Source organism: Siniperca chuatsi, linkage group LG19 (genome assembly GCF_020085105.1).
Source record: "Siniperca chuatsi isolate FFG_IHB_CAS linkage group LG19, ASM2008510v1, whole genome shotgun sequence".
Classification (NCBI taxonomy): domain Eukaryota; kingdom Metazoa; phylum Chordata; class Actinopteri; order Centrarchiformes; family Sinipercidae; genus Siniperca; species Siniperca chuatsi.
This window is the reverse complement of record NC_058060.1, coordinates 21,428,558-21,448,507: the sequence shown is the minus strand read 5'-3', so window position 1 is coordinate 21,448,507 and position 19,950 is coordinate 21,428,558. Positions and strand designations below refer to the sequence as shown.

At 38.9% G+C, this 19,950-nt stretch overlaps 1 protein-coding gene across 7 annotated transcripts in view; it reads right to left on the bottom strand.

Moving 5' to 3' along the window:
* LOC122866591 (dipeptidyl aminopeptidase-like protein 6) overlaps positions 1 to 19,950 on the bottom strand; it is a 198,030-nt gene that overhangs the window by 34,462 nt on the left and 143,618 nt on the right. For all 7 annotated transcript variants that reach the window (XM_044176432.1, XM_044176434.1, XM_044176438.1 and 4 more), the window contains 2 exons: positions 19,628 to 19,742; positions 9,707 to 9,805 (listed from right to left, as the gene is read on the bottom strand). In XM_044176432.1, the coding sequence (XP_044032367.1) occupies positions 9,707 to 9,805; positions 19,628 to 19,742 (214 nt within the window). The remainder of the gene's footprint in view (positions 1 to 9,706; positions 9,806 to 19,627; positions 19,743 to 19,950) is intronic.

The following is a 19,950-nucleotide window of genomic DNA, read 5'->3' as shown; positions in this document are numbered from 1 at the left end:
TATTTCACCACTCAAATGGTATTTTTGGTGTCTATGAAATAGTAAGTAAACAGCTAACTATAAATGACCAACACTTTAGCCAGATTGTCTAAACGACTTTATTTGGAGGTAAAACTTAAAGTCTGTAATTATCACTTAATGCACAAGAAAACTGTGCAACTGTGCAAAAATACAATAAATAAATGGTAGATCAAAGTTGAACTAGGAAGTTGGTCTGTAAATATTTTTTAAAACAAACAGCTGGGGTAAAAATTTTTACCATTCTGATTAAGTTTGGCTTTGTTTTATTGAAAACCTATATGATCATCTGACTGATCATGTTTCTTGTCATGTTAAACTTCTTTTTAGATAGGACTGATGGCCAAAACTACAAAAATAAGACTGACGTTGTACCAAATTATCCTTTCACCTGATCTGACTCTCTGATCTTCCACTACGTCTCTCTCCTCACCTGGGAAACAAGTTCTTTTCTAGTACTTCCATGGCTTCATTGTACTGTAGGCTTCATTAATGCTTAAACCAAGCCTTTTGCCTCATATGCAATATGACAGCTCAATTAGAAAGACAGAATAGTGCAGAAAGACTAGTTAATACTACTTCAAGGAAAATCGACACTAGTAGCCGCTTGAAGTGAAATAACCCTCTACTGCGGTGTAATTGCTCAGAGTTAGACTTTTTACACTCATTCTACTGTCTTCTCAGTCCTCCTTATCCCTTCCCACTTGACCCTTTCTTGAAGGCACCGCTGTAGTCACATTATTCATTGCATTCATTCATTGTTCTCCTGAGTGTGTTTTGTTCCAGTTGAGAGGCCTAAAACCACTCAGAGAGGGCACTGTGAGAGTCCTCAACAGGCACGTTCTGATAGACAAAGTTGTAACAGGCTGATCGGTTGGATTGGTAAGGAGAAAAATGCCTGCTTATATGTTTTTTTTTATTATTTTTTGCCTCACATAATATACCTTAAGAGTAAGCACTCATCAAGGCTAAAATGTAGACTGACGGAGCAGATTACTTGGAAATGTAATCTTGTCTTGAGCATGACAATAATAGAAACCAACAATAGAGCAATAATGTCACAATAGGAATGGAAATACTACCTAAATGGCTCTAACCTCCACATAATACATCACCATGTGATTACAAAACACACTCAGGGGATTGAAATAGGTAGTTTCTGTGGGCTATATTATTAGCTGTGAGGTGAGGCAGGGCTGCAATGTTAAATTCTGCATTTTTCTTATCGGTTCCAGGTCATTTGTCCACGCCCAAGGCTACAGATGATGACTGGTCTGATAAAAGCTACACAAGCTACTGCGGGAGAATTATGGTGTCTGTCTGTGGCTAAATAAAATTAAGTCTCCAATGCAGTAATACAGTCCTAAATCTTTGCCACCCATTGGCTTAGATATGTGTTGAAATATGGGTTCATAAAAAATTCAATAAGAGGTTTAATTAAAAATCCCACCTTATATTTCTAATAATTTAGTTTAATTCTTGTGTGGTTCTTGAAAGGGAATTCCACCTAATAGCTGTGAGTATTTTTCTCTACTGTTGCAAAGCTGTACTGGTAACACCACGGAATTTGGATTCTATTCTGGACCGACTTGATAAATGAGCACGCTAACAAATGAATGGCAGAGCAAACAAATGAGCAAAAATCTCAAGTGTGAACCTGCTGACAAAATATGAAACCACACAGGGCTACTGTCAATCTGCTGCTGGCCAGTTTTCACAGTGGAAGTCATTTATATTTATCAAGAATGCCAATCACCATATGCCTGCTGGTTTCATTACTCCCTGCCTTTTTTGCTTCTGAGTTCACCATTAAGGTTGAAAAAAACCCATTGAATATTGCCAAGTCATTTCTGTTTCATGCTGTTTAACTTCACAAATATTTCTGCCTTATTATTTGGTTTAGTTGGACCTTACATACCATAAGGCACCAGGGGTCCAAGCTAAATTCTAACCTTAAAAGCAAACTATTGCCATACCTCCACCCTTATCACTAGACCTTCAACATCAGGGTCCTGGAAACAACCAGCTGTAAAATCAGAATACCTCTTTCATATAGATAAGACTGACTCAAATACCTTGTTCCACCCTTCTAAAGTAAGAGCCACGAGAAACAATTTCATTTATTCCTTATTGTGGACTGCAGAGCCCACCATTATACAGTGTTTGCTGGTAAAATCCCCTTTGACATTAAGCCATGCACACATGTCAGCTTGAAACCTTTTATGAATTATGCCTCCTTTGAATTCAAATATAGGACAACAGAACCCAAGATGATCACCAATTGAACAAGCATAAACAATGCAGCGAGCCAGCAAGTCAGCATCAAAACTGAAGGACACAGCAAAGAGCTGCACAAGGTAATGATGTAACAATTAGGAACAGCTCCAAGATTTGCTGAGTAAAAGAAAATGTAGTCCCCAGTAACACAGGTGCATTTAAGAAGCATCAAAAAAGAACAACTTTTAAAGTTGCCATGATAATATGCATGGTTATATGCATGGCCCGGGGCCCCAGACATGTTTGCAGATTGACAAAGACTGAGAACAAATAATCCCTGCACTGCAAAATGTCTGATCATGGTTTCGTTCAAACGACTATCAGCATTCTGTGTATTGTGAATGTAATAGAGAGCATCTTTTAATTGTAGTGTTAGTATTTTTATTCCACCATATTATAATTAAGCCAATTAAGCATGAGTTTGTTCATCTGGACTACAACGTTTCAGACCTGTAATCAAAAATACACTATAACAAACGACAGTAAAATGACAACAACATGTTGCGTAAAATGAGTCACAACATCAAGACTGAAGCTCACCTGTCCATGGAAACCAGGGGGGCAACTCAGCCCCCAGTACCTTGTGATTAGCCAGGACTCACTGTCTGGTGCAGTCAGACCATATCCTTATAAGTCTATTACCTTTGAAAGCAGTTAAGTAGATAATTTGTTAAACATTAAGTGCTCATCTAACTCCATATTCCTTCCAAGATGAGTCCCAAGGGAGTATGCAAGTGTTCACAGAAACCCTCCATCAACCCGCTAAAACCCATGTGCTTTTTGTAACCTGCAACCTCAATTTGCAATTAATCCTTAAATCAAAGGAATTGATTTGACTCACTGACTCTGAGGTGACGGTCATTTCATCAGTGTGTGCCAGCTGTTCGTATACTCCTCATAAATCCATAACTGCTGCTGCTGCTGCTTGATTCACCATCCCCAGTCCTCATCTGCTTTAGCTTCCTCTTTTCCTTGTGTGTGTGAGTGTAGCACTGTTTCCTTGTGCTTGCAAACCAATCACTGAACTTGGAAAGACCTGCCCCTGCTCATAATAATTAAGATTAGGTTAGTGTCCGTAAAAATAACAATTAGAACAATAATAATAATGATGACAAACATCACAGCAGTGATCGGACTCTCTTGTTTGACCAGCAGGCTATTTCAATATTATATAAGCTCCCCAAGGAGCCTCACTGATCAAATACTTCAATATGTGAGTTATTTGTAATAATTATTCATAATTCCCATACCAAATCATACAACCATTTGAGTCAGAACACCTACAAGTACATAATACTTGCATGTGGATTCTTAAAAAAAAATCCTCAGAGCATAAACGAATGTGCTGTAACAAAATTATCCAGCAGGCCTCTTGCTGTGAAGGGATGCTCAGCTGTGTTACACAAACACAGCTAAGCTATGAATTCTCAGTGCTAAGACTGCTAAAGTGAATTCAAAGGATTGTAAGTCCATTTCACGGCTTAGATGTGAATGCCATGTGCAGTAGGCATTATAGGGATGTGGATTGTAGGAGCACTTGCTGGATATTCAGCCGCAGTAGAGATGTGTCTGTCTAAACATACAGTGGCAGCTGCTGCAGAAATTTTCCATCATGCATGTAGGCCTACTGCATTTGTGCCTTAACTACACAGATGATTCTGCGTACAGAACTGTGAAACCAGAAGTATATCACAAACAAGGACTATAGATAAGGTAGTTAACACTATTTGCAGCTGCTGAAAACAGGACAAAACACAACTACCCTTAGTGTGTGTGCGTGTTTGTTTGTCTATGTGCAAGTGCAAGCATATGTCTGATTTTCTGTGTGTCTGCCTGTTGTTAATTAACATCATCTCTGTCTTCGTTCTTCTCTGCAGGCAGAAACAGACAGCACAATTAGGTGGTTTGTTCGCTACTATTATGTGCGATTGTGGTGCTTTGAGACTAACTGGCAGGCTGTGAAAGATTGCTAAAAGCATAAAAATACTGCTGCTGCTATAATAGCTACATTTATTTTAGATGGGCAAGAGATGCCAGTAGAAAAAGAAATAGTATGGAAAAATAACAAAACTAAAAATACTATTTGTATTTGCTGTAAACACCAAAAAGGCCAACTAACAGAATAAACCTTAAATAGTTAGCTAGCTATCTGATATGCTGACAGCAAGCCTGGTAGCTGTCGTTATCAGCTAGCTGGCTGATAAAGCTAGCCTGATAGCAAGCTGTCTGTCTGTCAACAATGGCTGTCATTTTAGGCAGTCAATAGCGAAAGTGATGATGACCGACTAAAATGAGAAGAATTAGTTTGTCTACTTTTGTCAGAAATCAAGTACACATTGTTCTAAAAACTACTAAGAAAATAATCTAATCTACCAAGACAAATACGCTACCATTATCTTTGTAAACTACATTATAGGGGGTATTGAGGGTTTATAGAGGGTATTGTTTGAAATTTTGTATTACTAGTCCTAACACAATACCTGCACAATAAAATTGGAAAATCTAATCAAAGAATAACTAAGCAATACTTCAAATCTGACCACACATTTGATGGCAATCTTTGGTACTTGAAGGGTTCAATACCCCAGCCATGGAATTCAAGGCTTACAGGTGTAGTACTGTTAACTCTGTTAACTATGGGGCTTAGCGAAGAGTCAGTAGTCATTGAGGTTTTGTACAACTGGGTTTGAAGTTGTGATTTAAACTTGTAGCCAGTCATGGACCTACAGAGAGGGGATTTCAAAACCTTGGGGTATCGTCAGTGAAAGTCCTGAAAAGACATGTTTTCTGTTTATGCCCTTGGCCTTGCAACTGCAGAGAGATCCTGCTTGAGTTTTTGAGACTGAGCTTTGGCTCATAACAGGTTCCAGTATAAAGATCCAACTTCATCTGCACCATTCACCAGTAAAATCTTATAAAGAAAATGTTTTATAAATTTCTACTTTAAGTTCCGATCATAAGCTTTGATGAGAATGTTGCACAACGTGGGCATGAGGTTCTGTGTCACTGGGTGAAATAAGTAGTAGTGAGTAATCAAAATTTGGCAAGATTCATAAGTTGGACAAAACATGACTGAAATAGCTGTTCAGTTTTTGTTGTTCAAAACGTGGATCAAAGATGACATCCAACTCTTCAGATGTCGCCTTGACATTAGCAGCTAAGGAGCTAAGAGACTGCTGGATTTGTCATGAGGCACACTGAAGCAAACGTATAATTCCAAAGTCTGCTTTTCCTCTTCAGTTCTGCATCGGAAGCTTTTTGTAAATTCCTCCCTGGGTATTAAAACACTGAAATAACATCAGTATATTGTGACAGCTTGTTTCTGTCAAAAGACTGTTTGTCTCACCACTTCTGCTGCTTTCTGGGGGTTGAAAGGGACGGCAAAATTTGAGTTTGTGCCAAGACGTCCTCTCACATTAAGCATCAGTCATGCTGGCTGTTAAACTGGGCCATCTCAAAAGGGGATATTTGCACCTGCTGCTTCATATAATGTTACGTTTATACAAAGGCTGATTGTCTGTGACACTGAATGAACACTGGATACTAACAGTGAATATATGGGCTAATTTGATATGTCTCATTGGTAAGAAAAAGACCCATTGCAGAACTCCATTAACAAATGACATTCACATCATTACTCATGTTGTGTCATGGGAGCAGAGCTATGAAAAGTCAATAAGGGAGTGAGACAACTGGATAATCTTCTCCAAAGTGATTGCTTTACATAAACATTAAGAGATGAGAGGTTGTGCATCATTCAAGAACAAGGTAATTCTCCGACATGCACGCAAGAGTGTACACACACTGACAAAGCAAACATCACTATGCTGCACTCTTATCTAAATCACAGTCACAAGTCCCTCTCAAAGTCACGGCGATAACACTTTTAGGTGGTCCCAATCGGTCGACCGCTTTACAAATGGCTCCCCTTCAGCATATTTAACAAACATCAGCGAGACAAGAGGCATCCAAGAGCGGCAAACAGGAGGAACGCGGCCATTAAAATGGCAAGCAGCTGCTCTGAGTGCCTGCGTTGTGTCCCACAGGGCTGGCGGCACCTTGGTGGTGTGAGAATGATGTTGATGCTGTGTCTGTTTGATTCAGATGGAGTGGTAAAAAATAGGCGTATGAGAGATATCAGCGGCGTCTGCTAACTCTGCAATTACCTAACCAGGGAGACTTATAGCGATGGCTTCAGAACATGATCAGAATACTGTGGCAGAGTGCAGGGTGAGGTAGTTTATGCAGCTTGTGTACATCACAGAATTAAAGCATACTTTTGGTGTATTACAATTTGGGTTAATGTTGTTGCTTTGGCCATCAGTTCTACTGGTTATGGCATAGAAGTCTCAAGTTAATTACTGAGATCTTGGAACATTGCTACAACAGAGTCTGACCGGACAAGAAACAAGCAACAAGACAATTTGCAAACAATCCAGATTATAAACTACTTTACTTAAGGAATGCACCAGTCTGATATGTATCAGCGCACCTACTGACCTTATTAAGTGGACTGGGTATCAGCAATGATGTACCTGATCCACATTAAATACAGCTTCTTTGTCAATGCCATTATAAAATTCAGTGTTTCCGCTATCAGTTCATATTCATTCATAGTAGGTCGTTGACTCTGTTGTTAGTGCCACAGCAATCCCTGACCTCCTGTTACCTTACAGAAAAATGATCCCAACGACAGATTCACACAGTGAGTTACACAGATTTAAATTTGGGAAAACGAGAGCACTAGTATCTGATCTGTTGTCAGCACTGGCAGAGTGAGGTGTCAGAATTGGAATTGGTGAAGCTGGATCAGACAATCTCTACTTTATTTTAACATGAAAATGAAAGTGAACACATCCCAAGTGTATGTATTAATTCCTCATTGCATAGGAAAACTGTGTGTCTGCACAGCTATGGTAAGTATGATAGGTCAAAGTAAAAACCACAAAGTTGTTCTGTAAACTGTGATAGTTGTTCACAACAAACAATTGGGGCAATCATTTTTCCATTGGTCTTTATTTTCACTTCCAAGTAAATTTGGCTAAGGCTGTGTTCAAATAGACAGCATACATGAAGCAACCAACACAGCCCTGTTTTCAGTGTGAACGCCGGTAGTCTGGAGGTTTTTTTGAAACTCTCTACGACTGTTTGACTGCTTTGTCTGACTTCTATTTAGTAATGATGCTGCTTACCCAGATCTCAGGAATTAAGCTGCCGAGTACCATGTTATTACAAATAAGAATGACAGCCAAAACTACTAAAATAAAACCTTCATAATAAAACAAAATTACCCTTTAAAATGATGATCCATTGGCTTCACAGGCAGGGATCTCTGCAACCATTGTGAGGAGCAGATAAAGAGCACCTAATGATACTTAGGTACAGCATATCTTTAAGCTAATACTGTTGGACATAACATGAGAAAGCTATTTTTTCTGTTAAAAATAACCTACTATATGATCATTAGGGATTCTAGAGGTCATATTCCGTCTGCCTACAGGGAATTGATTGATGGGTGGAGACAGCCAGGGGTAGGGAAAACATAAAACCGGGCTAAATTAGGTTTGAAAAAAATTCAATTTCAGCCCCCAACCAGGGAAGCCATTACTGCAAATCCTATAGACAGCCCTGAAAGCATGCAGGTTGGTCGAGCACCGGGTCTAGTAAAAATGACACACTAACGAAGACAAACTAATCATCTGATGGATCTCTCTCCTTTCTCACCTCCTTGTCAGCTGTATCTAATGATACACTAAAAATACCTCGAGATCAAGGATGGTACTGTCAACAGCACAAAAGGAGGAGATGAAAGCGTGGACAGCTTTCTAATGACGAGTCTTGTTTCCTGGCGGCTGCTTCTGTATGTATGGATTATTACAAAGCTCCTTTCTCTACAGTACCTCAATTTTCTTTGTGCATCGTATATAACAGTCTTAGGTTAAGGGAATATTTTGTAACAAGTAAAAAATAACCACAAATAATTTTCCCCAATGATGATGATCTTATGATGCTTATGTCTCTGTTGCGGTTAGAAATATGCTTCTAATCGCTGAGAACACTGAAGAACAGATGTTAGATTCCAGATGTGAACAGTAATACCACAGTTTGTGATGTTAACTGAGGCTCATTCAAGTGTGATCGATTTGTTTACAACTTTTGTGGGTCACAGCTAGTAATGGCAACAAATCAGCCACATGAGAGACGTCTAATCCATAAGCCCAGATGGGGACCTGTAGCTAAACCAACACATAAATCAGGCCAGACAATTACCCAGCTCATCATCTGAAATCCAAAGGAATGGCATCTTCCTGTCACTTATATAATAAATATGGGTTTTCAGCTGTAATTACAGCCAATCACAGAGGGGAAGGCTTTGTGATATCAGGAATCGAGACGAGATTTAACAGCTGTGCCACTTCTAGAAGCCATCTTAGATCGTGTGATTGGAGGAGACAGCTTTGTTGGGCACAAGAGAAGACAAAATCCACCTCAGTCCTTCAGCTGTACAGATTCCTCACATCTTGGATCTGTGATCATTCTCTTCAATGTCACGCTGAGACATGTGAGGCTGCATCAAGTCGCTGTTTTACCTGATACAAAATAAAGCATATCATTTTCTCTCAGTGGCTCCCTGTGGTGCTGTCAGTGTTTATACGGTCACAATCCTGCTATTAAAAAACAAGCCTTTGAAATTGGTGGTGATGAATTGTAACAATAGCAGCATCCACACACTGTCATTGATCACAGAAAAAATGAGGGTTGTGGTTACAGGTAATTGGGTAGCTATTGAAGCATATGGAATAAATAATTTGGAGGAATGTCAGACAGCAAGGACACACACACACACACACACACACACACACAGAAACACAGTTTCGCAAAGACACTCGTCATTTTAGTAAATACTACGTTTGCTGTTTGATTTGCAGTGTGATACACATTTACACCTTTTTTGCCATTTGTTATAAAGCTAAAAGCAGAAATATATCATTTGTAGCTTACTGTGTAGCTGCTACAGAGTAAATCTGCATCTGTAAAGAGGACTCTCATTGGCCAACAAGACAATATAAAGCTCTCTGCCTTTTGCAAAATAGGATTTCAAGTTGCCTATTAAGTTAGATTTAAGATGCATTAAGCAAATTTAAACAACTAGGAGGCAGAGAGACTCCACAATAAATTCATCATAGCTTTGAAACACTTGTTTATGAAGTTGTTAGGCTAACATGTTGGGAAGCAGCTGTCTATTTAAACATTAGACAGAGAAACGATATTCCCTGCTCTTGCCTTTCCCTTGGGATGGAATCTGTCTCTTGTTCTTCTGATGTAGGAATAAGAATATTTTAAAACAACCTGATCTTTTGCAATAATAATAATAAACAGTGCAACCCTTAAATTGAATGGGATTACTTACTGCTTATCCATTTGGCATTAGGGTCATGAACCTTGAAGTCTTTTCTAAAGAGGTCTCCAACAGTCACCTTGCCCTTGAGAGCCAGGCGGTCATCCTCGCCTGCAAAGAAAACAACGACAACATTAACATAAAGAAAGCTCAGCAACTCCTTGTGTATCATTTACATAAACTCAGAAAACTTAACATCTTACACTTGTGGGTTTTTCTTTCCATAACATCCAGGAGTGAGAACATTAAAAATGCTTTACAAGCTTATGAAACCTCATAGCACAAGGGTATGAAACAGTCACTTGACAATAATGCCTCTTCATATGAGAGGGAGTCATTGTCTGTAAGGTCATATTTGGACTGATGCTTCAAGTCCTAACTACTTGAGTCTGAGGAACCAGTCTAAGTTTATGTAATTTAAAGCAAAACGCACCGTGGTTCCAATTTCAGTCTGGCTCTCAATCTACAAACATTGGCAAGATCAGTTTTCTGTCATCTGTTTTTCTTCTTAGCAGCACTGTTTCAGAATTAACTGCAACAAAACATCACATAGCAACTACAGTGTACTATATGAGTAAAATGCTCATACCTAAAGCTGTAATGATACACTGCTTATTAATGTGTGACCTTTAATAACAGATTCAAAACAAACCATCATGTTGCGAGTCTTTGTCTGTAGTAACTTTAGTAACTTTGTTGGATGGTTGAGGCAGAAACACATCTTGTATACGTTTTGGAAAAAATAAATAAAAAGGTGAAACAAATAAAACTAGTTGCTATAAAGGGGATAAAAAGGTGACAAAGATAAGAATGATTTTCTTGACAAAAAAAGCCAAGAGAATATATAATGTCCTCTTAACACATTTTAATCTCCAACTGCATCTCAACTTTTTCCTGCAGGCTGCAACTGTTCACCTTTCAAAGGATAAAGAGCGTAGCTGAGACAAAGGGAAAAAAACCTGAGTAAAAATAAGCAGAGCATCGTCTCAACTCCCTCAGGCCTTTGATTAAGACTAGTGCGGCTCCTGATCATCAGACCAGGCATGCATATTTACAGCAGATGCCTCCTGCAATTCATTTCAGCCTAATTTCATCCATCAATGCTCATCATTTCATCTCCTGCACAATATGACTCATTTCACCTCCACATACGTGGTGGGATAATAAGCAAAAGGCAATATATCAGGAGATGCTTTGTTTTGCGTGTTTCTTTTCTTAATGCCTTTTATGTCTTGTTGTTGGAAATGTGCTATACAAATAAACTTGTCTTGTATCTTGCAAAAGCATTCTCAGCCTGAAGTTTCATTTTGGTAAGTTTCGGTTTAACATTGACTTTAAAAATGTTTGATGGACACATTGGTTGCTTTGGGGATCAAAGCTGTGATATTTTAGCTATAGGACTGTCTTTCTAATGTGTGATGTTTAATCCCTCTGCTGAGCCTGTCTGTGTGCCTGCTGCAGCTGTCGATTTATATCTGAGGCAGCATTTTTTCGGCTGCAAAAGCATCAGAAAAATGTCTTCTTTTATTTTATAGATATACAATGGAGAAGGATAAATGAACAATCACTGACCACGGCCATATAACACATTGGTTTTACCAATTTGTTTTCAGTATAGCAAGTATTCCTGAAACTTCCACTTCTCTAGTGCTACATACTATGTTGCTTACAAAAGGAATGAGCTGCAAAAAACTTTGAAACTTGAAGATATTTTTTCAAATAATTATACTTCGTGTGAGCCAATGTGGAAATTTAATGTATCTCTGGTATTACTACTGCCTCTGCAAGAACTATTACTACAACCAGTATTAACAAATATATTCATCTATCAGTCTTCATACAAAAAATGTCGCCAAAGTGTTTTACAAAAAGGTGAAACACGAAAAAAAGAACAGTAAATAAATAAGAAAATTGGTAAGAAAAAAGTGCAAAGTTTTCGTAGTAATATAAGAAATACAAGTAGAAAGAGATGTAAACAAGTTCAGAATTACATCATAGTAATAAAATAAATTACCGGAAGAGGTACATACTCAAAATTCAAGTGGTGTTTTGCTATGTTCATCAGGTCAACTACAGATATGGTGAAGTTATGCACCATGGACCAGAAAGAGGGCGAAAAGTTCTTGACTCAAATGCTACAATAGGGTTCAACAAAAAGAATAAAAGGAAGAGAGAAAAATGAAAGTATGTCTTTCAGCTGAATCTGCTAATAAAATGTGACAAACGTGTTTCTTTTTGCAACTTTCTTCTTTGAAGGGTTGAAAAGCCTGAGCATCAGTGGGCAGACCATTATGTGACACTATAACTGTCTATTGAAACCCAGAAAAATGAAAATGCTTTGAGGTGTGTTTGAAGAACCATAAGGCGGGATGACCCACTGTGCTGGTCCAGTGGTTGGTCCTCTGGAACTGAACAATCAATACCCCATACCAGCGTTTTGCATGTTTTAGTTGGCAATGAAATATAGTAGCATACATTTTATGTCACAGCTGGCCATTTTCATACTGCACAATAGTTTCTCAGACTAGTGAAAGCTTTTGCTACTTTCCAGGCAGCCAGTGGTTTCACTTCATGTAAGTAAGGCATTGTATCTAATATAGGTATGATCAAGTTGCAGAGATATGAAACTTGTGATATGGCTGCCTAGTAATTGGTTTGAAAATGTGGCTTGTTTTAAAACCTTTTAGATGATGCATTCAAGCGCCTGTGAGCGGCTCTAATATCAGTAATTTCGAGTTGGGAACAGTATATTCACAGTTCACAGTAAGAAAATAAAACCTGGACAAACAAAAAGTAACCAGGGGTTTTGTGAAGAGTATAATGTGAATTTGAATGCTTCTAGCATTAAAAAGGATGATGTTTGGCAAAAAAAATGGAAATTCACACAAGCTGAAGCTTCTCACAAGCACATACATTTCCATCATTGAAGAAGTATCAAAACAACTTGTGCTTACCATGTTCATTATCATGCAGTTATAACACTTTTATAAACCGATTAAAACCAAATACTCTTCAATGCAATGGATTACCTACAGTATCTCAAAACAAGTTAATTTGAATACCATGCTGACATTAGGTGAGGTCAAAGGCTTTAAAAAAGGAAATATGCCTTAATCAACCTGCAAAGCTATTAGTCTATGTGAGGGTGCACTTATGCGCAGCTGTGCTTTGAGCTAAATACTAACGTCAGTAGGCAACCATGCTTACAATGCTCACATAGCACAGCTGAGGCTCATGGGAATGGCATTAGTTTTGCAGGTATTTGGTAATAAACCAAAGTATTGGACAAATTAAAATTGTAACCTTTTAACAGACGTTAGAAGAAAAGCCAGAGGCTCACCAAAGTTATTACAATTCATCCTAAGCAGAACATGAATGTCTGTACAAAATTTCATGGCAGTCCATCCAGTAGTTGTTGAGATTTCAGTGGACTGACCGACCGATCGACATTACCATCCTTAGAGCCACGCCGCAAGTGTGGCTAAAAAGTATTGATAGTGATGTGAAGTAGATGTCTTTGTAGTCGATGGGCAAAAAATGCAATGATATCAGTACAGTATGTGCCCGCAACAATTCCACAAGCTTTACAGACGGTTTTATATAGCAGGGGACAAGGAAGAACCATTATCCAACATGTCATATAATACTCACATTTACAAACCACTATTGCCTGAGGCAGATTAAGTCACAATGACTGATCAAACCAGGGCTCAACATTAATAACACGTTGGTATTGGACACACTGGACAGAGGTAGGAATAAACTCTGTTATTAAGGGAGAGGTTTTCTAACTGCTGTAGCACCACTGAGCCACAAAGAAGAGCTCCAAATGTTTCCTCAGCAAAGCCTAAGTGTGACCACATCCCCTAATTTTAATCTGACACATGCTTTGATCCGTGTGTTGCAGCTGTCGGACAAATCATCTTTAAAGGGCTGATGGATGGAAGAAGGGGAGGTTCAGACAGAGGCTGGTGGCATAAAATGACAGTAAACATCTTTCTCTTGTCATGCCAACACCATCACATTACACACTGTGTAGTTTAATGCCAGCCTTCGGATCAGTGTGCGATCTCAACAACTGGATGTGATCATAAGAGTCTGAGATCACACGTCAGAAAAATAACACCAAAGAGTAATATTCACACTTCAATGACAGCCAAATGTCTCAAGAGTATCTAAAATATTAAAAACAGATCATGGAGAATGTGTTCTGTGATCCTTAAGCCTTTCAACTTCAGGCATTTAACTCATACATTTGAACAGTAAGTCGGGCTGTAATTAAGAATTGATTTTAAATTATTAATGAATAATTTAGTCTATTAAATGTCAAAAAACAAAAAGAGAAAAATGCCTGTCTATCTAAACGATATTCAATTTACAAATACATAAACCAGAGAAAAAGAGCGAATCTTCACATTTGAGGAGATGGAACTAGGTAATGTTTATTCCAAGAGTGATTTTTACCTTTTCAGACAGTTTCTTTTCAATAGCTGAAGAAGCAAGGCAAGTTTATTTGCACAGCACCTTCAACATTAAAGTGTTTTACATAAGACACAAAAAGGCATTATGACAAGACAAAAGTTAATACAAAGTAAGTAACAAGTAAATACAAAAAAAAAACCATCAACAAGGTTGAAAAAAAAACCTGAAACTAAAATGGAATAAATCAGAGTCAAAGAAATAAAAATTACAGTGCAAGGTTTGAACACTTTTATGGAGTAGAATTTAGTTTTGTCGTATTTCTTACAGCACACTGGTAATTATCTTGATTCTTAATAATCGAAATATCATGATCTCTTAGATGCATCTTGCGACCTCTTGTGGGTGTCCCGACGCTCAGGTTGGGAAACACTGGACTAACTGATTAATCCACTAATCTTTTCAGCACTTGGAGCAAGTTACATTTTGAGAGTTGGTACAGTCTGTGTTTACGGCCTTGGTTTGGCTCAAACAGAATACACTGGTGGGTGTTAGGATTGAAAATGGGAGATTTTTAACACAAGATGCTCCATTTCTATGCATAGTTTTACTTCTAAAAACAAGACAGCTGTAAATGTACACCATTTTCTATGAGTGATGGTGATGATATATCATCTTGCCTTGTGGTCTAATCTATACCCCCCATGCAGCCAGTGCAAGTCAATATGAGATCAGTGGTGTCTGGAAATAACTTGGATACAAGGGCGAGTGAAGAAAGCTTTTTTGACTAAATTCAGAAAGTAAACTAAATTTGAGTTCCTTTTTCTTTTTACCAGTCAAAGTGGTTTTAAATTGCAAGAACGCAACAATGACTTGCATCATTCTCCAAACATGCGTGTCAGCTGTGTGTGAACTCTTTGTGGCATATTGTGCCTAACAGATGGACAGACACCGAATGATCCTCAGTTTCTCCTCGATTTCATCACAGGGGACAAAAACACCTTTGAAGGCATCTGCTTGGTGCATCACTTGAGTTTTGAATGTGATTATCACAGTCACTAGACTGTGTATAGACTGCAGGGAAACACAATAGCGCACGTAAGTTGCAGCCTCCCATCAGATGGCAAGGTTTAAAGGGGATAAATACTGATTTTATAATTAGTTGTGATAGCCAGATTTATGGATTGAACGCAGAGGCAGTTATTTGAAAAATTAAGTTAGAGTTTACATTTAAAATTAACTTTATATATAGCACAGTCTCTTAAAGGCAAATCCATTATCTGTAGTTAAGTATGTCTTTATCTCACCCTCACAGAGTGCTGTGATCATAGCTTTGAATTAGTCTGACAAAAGCGAACTGTCAGGCCCAGCAGGGTCAGCTCACTTGAGCAGTTTATATGCTAATGTGGCACGGCCTCTTTTCAATACAATGTAAATACAGAAGGCGTTTTGATCAAATATTGAACCTAGCAATTTGAAAGATAAACTTGGTGTTTCTATGTGAGTCAAATACGGTAAGTCTGCAGTGCTGACTACAAAGAAAAAGGTAATCCTATCTAATCATATTGAGGTTTTTGCAAGTATTTCATTCTAAAATTAGATATTCACCCCCTGAGAAAAAAGCCTGAGAAATTACATTTGAACTTAATTTCTGTCATGAGAGTGAGAGCTAATTGTTTTTATTCCAAACTGTAAATTTACTGGGTTTGTTTCAGCGAAAAACCAAAAACCAAAACAACACTACCTGTACACTACCCGCTCAGCACCAAACAGCAGACAAAGCTAACGACTAGCTGGTGAACATAGTGGAGCATTTAGCAGCTAAAGAGCCAGATATTTCCCTCAGGAATTGGTAGAGGCTAATACAGAGCTAAAAGCAGAGTCAATATCAGACTCAAAAAGAAGGCTAATGTTGCTTTGTGTCTGCTGGATGTGTAAATAGGTAACCGTTTGCTAACACGTTTGCCATATCACATGAGGCGATTATATTTTAGTATGTTTTGACAGCTTGTTTCCGCTTCCCTGTAGTGGACAAAAATCAAAGTCATTGCAGTTTATATACTCATGCATGCACGGTGGGTATTTTTTGAGAGGATTCCAGTATTTATAGACTCAATATGTTTACATTTTACTACTTAAAAGGGAAGCAAAATAAACAAACAAATAAAAGCTTAATTTTCGCCCAGAATTGTCTTCGTAGTGGTGGTGAAAAAGACTTTGAAACAGCATCTAGACCTTTGTGTTGGGAAATAAAATTTACAGAAAGAGTTATGAGTACAAATAAAATATGAAAAATCTAAATCATTAAAAAACAAGTGAGATATTTTTTGGTTTCTGGGTGGAGAACTTTTCATTTCTGAAATCCTGGCTATGTCCCTGTAAGTCAGTACAAAAAAGGGGCTGGGATGCCACAGAGTTAAAGACACAGTGGCAAGCAACTCCTACAGTCATATCCCAAATATGATAAGGCTAAGAATCAAAACGGGGATACCAGGGAGTATGTAAACATATTCATAGATGTACAACATATGGCTGAAGTAGCCACCCTTTTCTTAGCTTCATGCAATCATCTCTGCACCAGATGAATGTAATATGTGTGATCCTCCCACAGTTTCAGTTAGCTGTCACTCTGTCAGTCAGCCTGACATCCCTCAGTCTGAGGAATACCCAGATGCCAACTGTGAACATCTGGCCTAGTTGTATTGATGTAGAGAACAGAGCAACCTCTTAGCAATATGGAGCTATCAGTTATAGCAGACAAAGATTGTCAGAGAAGGAAAAGGAGAAGAAGACCGAAACTCTGTGTGTGTGTGTGTGTGTGTGTGTGTGTGTGTGTGTGAGAGAGAGAACAAAGTGGTTGTCAGGAGCAGTTAGAGACTGGCTGGTCTCTCTGGTAGGGGAGCATCCATCAACAAACCCTCCTAACTGAGTGGAAACAACATGCTATCTCATAACTCCTCACATGAGCTGCACTGCTGCAATTTGCGGCCCAGAGTGAGGTGCCTTTGTTCCCAAAATGTTTCTCCTTGATGTGTAATTACAGGAAAATAAGTTCTTCTGAATGACTGCTGGATTTAGCATTTTAATAGGAAAATAGTCCCCAAAGCACTTTAAGTGTGTTACAAAACGTTAGTGATGTATCTTGCACTCCTGGGCCCATTTGGACTGCAAAAAAATGGCCCTTCTTATCAAGTCATTTTTGTCTGTAATTAAGCCCTTAACGTCTTATTTTCTTAAAAAAATCTGCTTGTTTAAAATACTTTATCCATTTTTTCTACGTTTCAAGATCTAAACAAGTATATTTCCTTTTAAAACAGGATAGCAGGTTTTTTCATTTAAAAAAAGTGAAATCTTTACCACTAAATCATAGGCACAACTGCCTTGATAAGAATTTTTATGCAGTGCAAATCCAGTCTGACTGATTTGCAGCTGCTACAGTAGAGGTTTTGATAATGCAGCACTTTTCAGTTATGAAAAAAATGATTATGTAGTTGTGATATCAGTTCCTGAGAATCAAGGCCTTCTTGCCTTACTCACTATTTTCTTCACAATCATACAGGGAGGAATTCATCTTAAGAGGCAGAGATAGCAATTTCTCCAGAAAGGAGCCTGAATAGACCGCATTGCCACACAGAATAGAATGCAACACAGCCACGGCCTGCATCTTCGGTGATCATCATCAGTAGTGTTTGAAATACCATACCCTTTCCAGTGGTTATTTTTAATTTGAATACCTAGTTTAGACAAAGTTCATCCCAAAGGTGTTGGACAGGGTTGAGGTCAGTGCTATATGCAGGCAAGTCAAGTTCTTCCACATCAAACTGGGAAAACCATTTCTTTATGGTCCTGACTTTGTGTACGGGATATAATCATCTTGAAACAGAAAAGGGCCTTCCCCAAACTGTTGCCACAAAGTTTGAATCATGCTAAAGCACCATAGCCCTAACCAGGAAAACAGCCCGAGAGCAACAGTACACAAAAGTATGTGGACAGGGGTGTCGTGGTTGAGGTAATTTCCAACAATTCACAAACTTCAAGTCATTAAAAGTCTCAATAACTCAATACTTCAAGTCTGCAATGTTTTGAGTTAGAATTTGTTGGTTATTTTGCATGCTGAACATCCCAGATTAAGAGTATGTATTTTAGGGTAACCTTATCCTTTAACTTGTTAAGTACAAAAAATATTTGACTCTGTAGAATCCCTGGATTTAATTAACAGTTTCATCCCAAATACAATAACCCCAAGAAGGAGTAAAATGTATTTGCACTAGCAAACTACTGTCCTTGAGGAGTGATTTATGGAGCTGCATTATCCTGAAGCTCATCTCAGTCGGTCAGGATACGCAATTAATCCACACCAACTTTCAAAACTGCATCTGATGAGGCCAGAGCATATTTTTATATCCCCAAAGCCTCTAAAATACCAAATATCCTCTACAAACAGCCCCTTTAATGCGCAGTCAGCTGACGGCCTCACAGTTGCTGCAAGAACCCGTCTTGTGTCGAGACTTGGAGCGGAACAGCGGTTCTGCTTGAGCACACAGAGTCGACGCAAGGAGGAGACGGATTTGGACGAGGTACAAGCTGGAGACACCACCTGCCCGGCCTCCACTTTCTGCCTGACGCCCGCTGGCCCATCTTGTTTGGAAGTGGCGCATTAAACAGCTCCGGTTCATCTGAGTCCATAACAAACGCCCAGAGACAGGAACAGGTCACAGCCAGGAGGTGATGAGGCGTTTTTGGCCTTGTTGCTTTGACACCTGTAGCTGAGCTAGACACCTGTCTAGATCTCTAAGGATTATGTAGAAAAACATTGAATTTCTTTAATAATTGCTGACCCTGCCTTGCCACCACGCCCCCGACATCCTAGGAAACATTACATGCAATTGTCTGTGATCACTGTCTTTGTAACTGCATTATAGTACACATACATTGGCAGTTGTATTGACTGATTTGGCTCTGGCAGCGCATAAAACCATATCAAGGAGCTTTATAAGCCTGAATGTAAACAGATGGCCTATTGATTAAACTTCCATGTAAATCTGCAAACAGAACACCTGAAGGTCACTCTGAAATGAAACTCAGATGCCTTAAAATAACTAAGGAAAATTTAGAAGTCCAATATGTGTGTGTTGTGTGTGTGCAGTGAAAAGAAGGACTAAGTGAAGGAGACAGATGGGACTGCGTTTATGAAGAAAGCAATGTTGCGCAAGCTGACTTCAATGAGGTTTACTGACCTTCACTAAATGTGGCCGTCACAACAGGAAAGAGTGCCCATGTGAAAGTTAACTGTGACATTATAGTGGGTGACAAAGCAAATACTGCATGAGAGCGTGGACCACACACAAGGACAGAGATACTGACATACCCAACGTTAGTCTTTGTATTGTTCGTGGTGAGATTGATTGTGAAACCTAATGGGAATGTCTGTGCATAATAATAGCCATGTAAACAGAGCAATGTGTGGTGTAGGGTGTCGTGACCCCCCCCCTCCCCTCGTCCTGCGGAGTGTACCTGGTGTCAACAGGATGACGGAGGTGACGATCAGCGAGCAGATGACCAGAATGACAAGAAGGGCAATCGCTATTCCCTTCCAGTTCCTCTGCGGAGGGTTACTGCCCACCAGCTCCTGCAGAGAGACACAGAGAAGAGGAGAAAAGACATGAAACAGTAAAAAGACTATCGTGGGAGCAAATCAGAGCGATTCACAAGAAAAGGATTAGGACAAAATGAAAGGAAAATTGAAAGGAACTATGTGACATGAGCAAGAAGCAAAAGAGAAATATCTAAAGAGACTAAAGTCAGGAAAAGAAAAAGAATCAGAGGTAGTATACGTG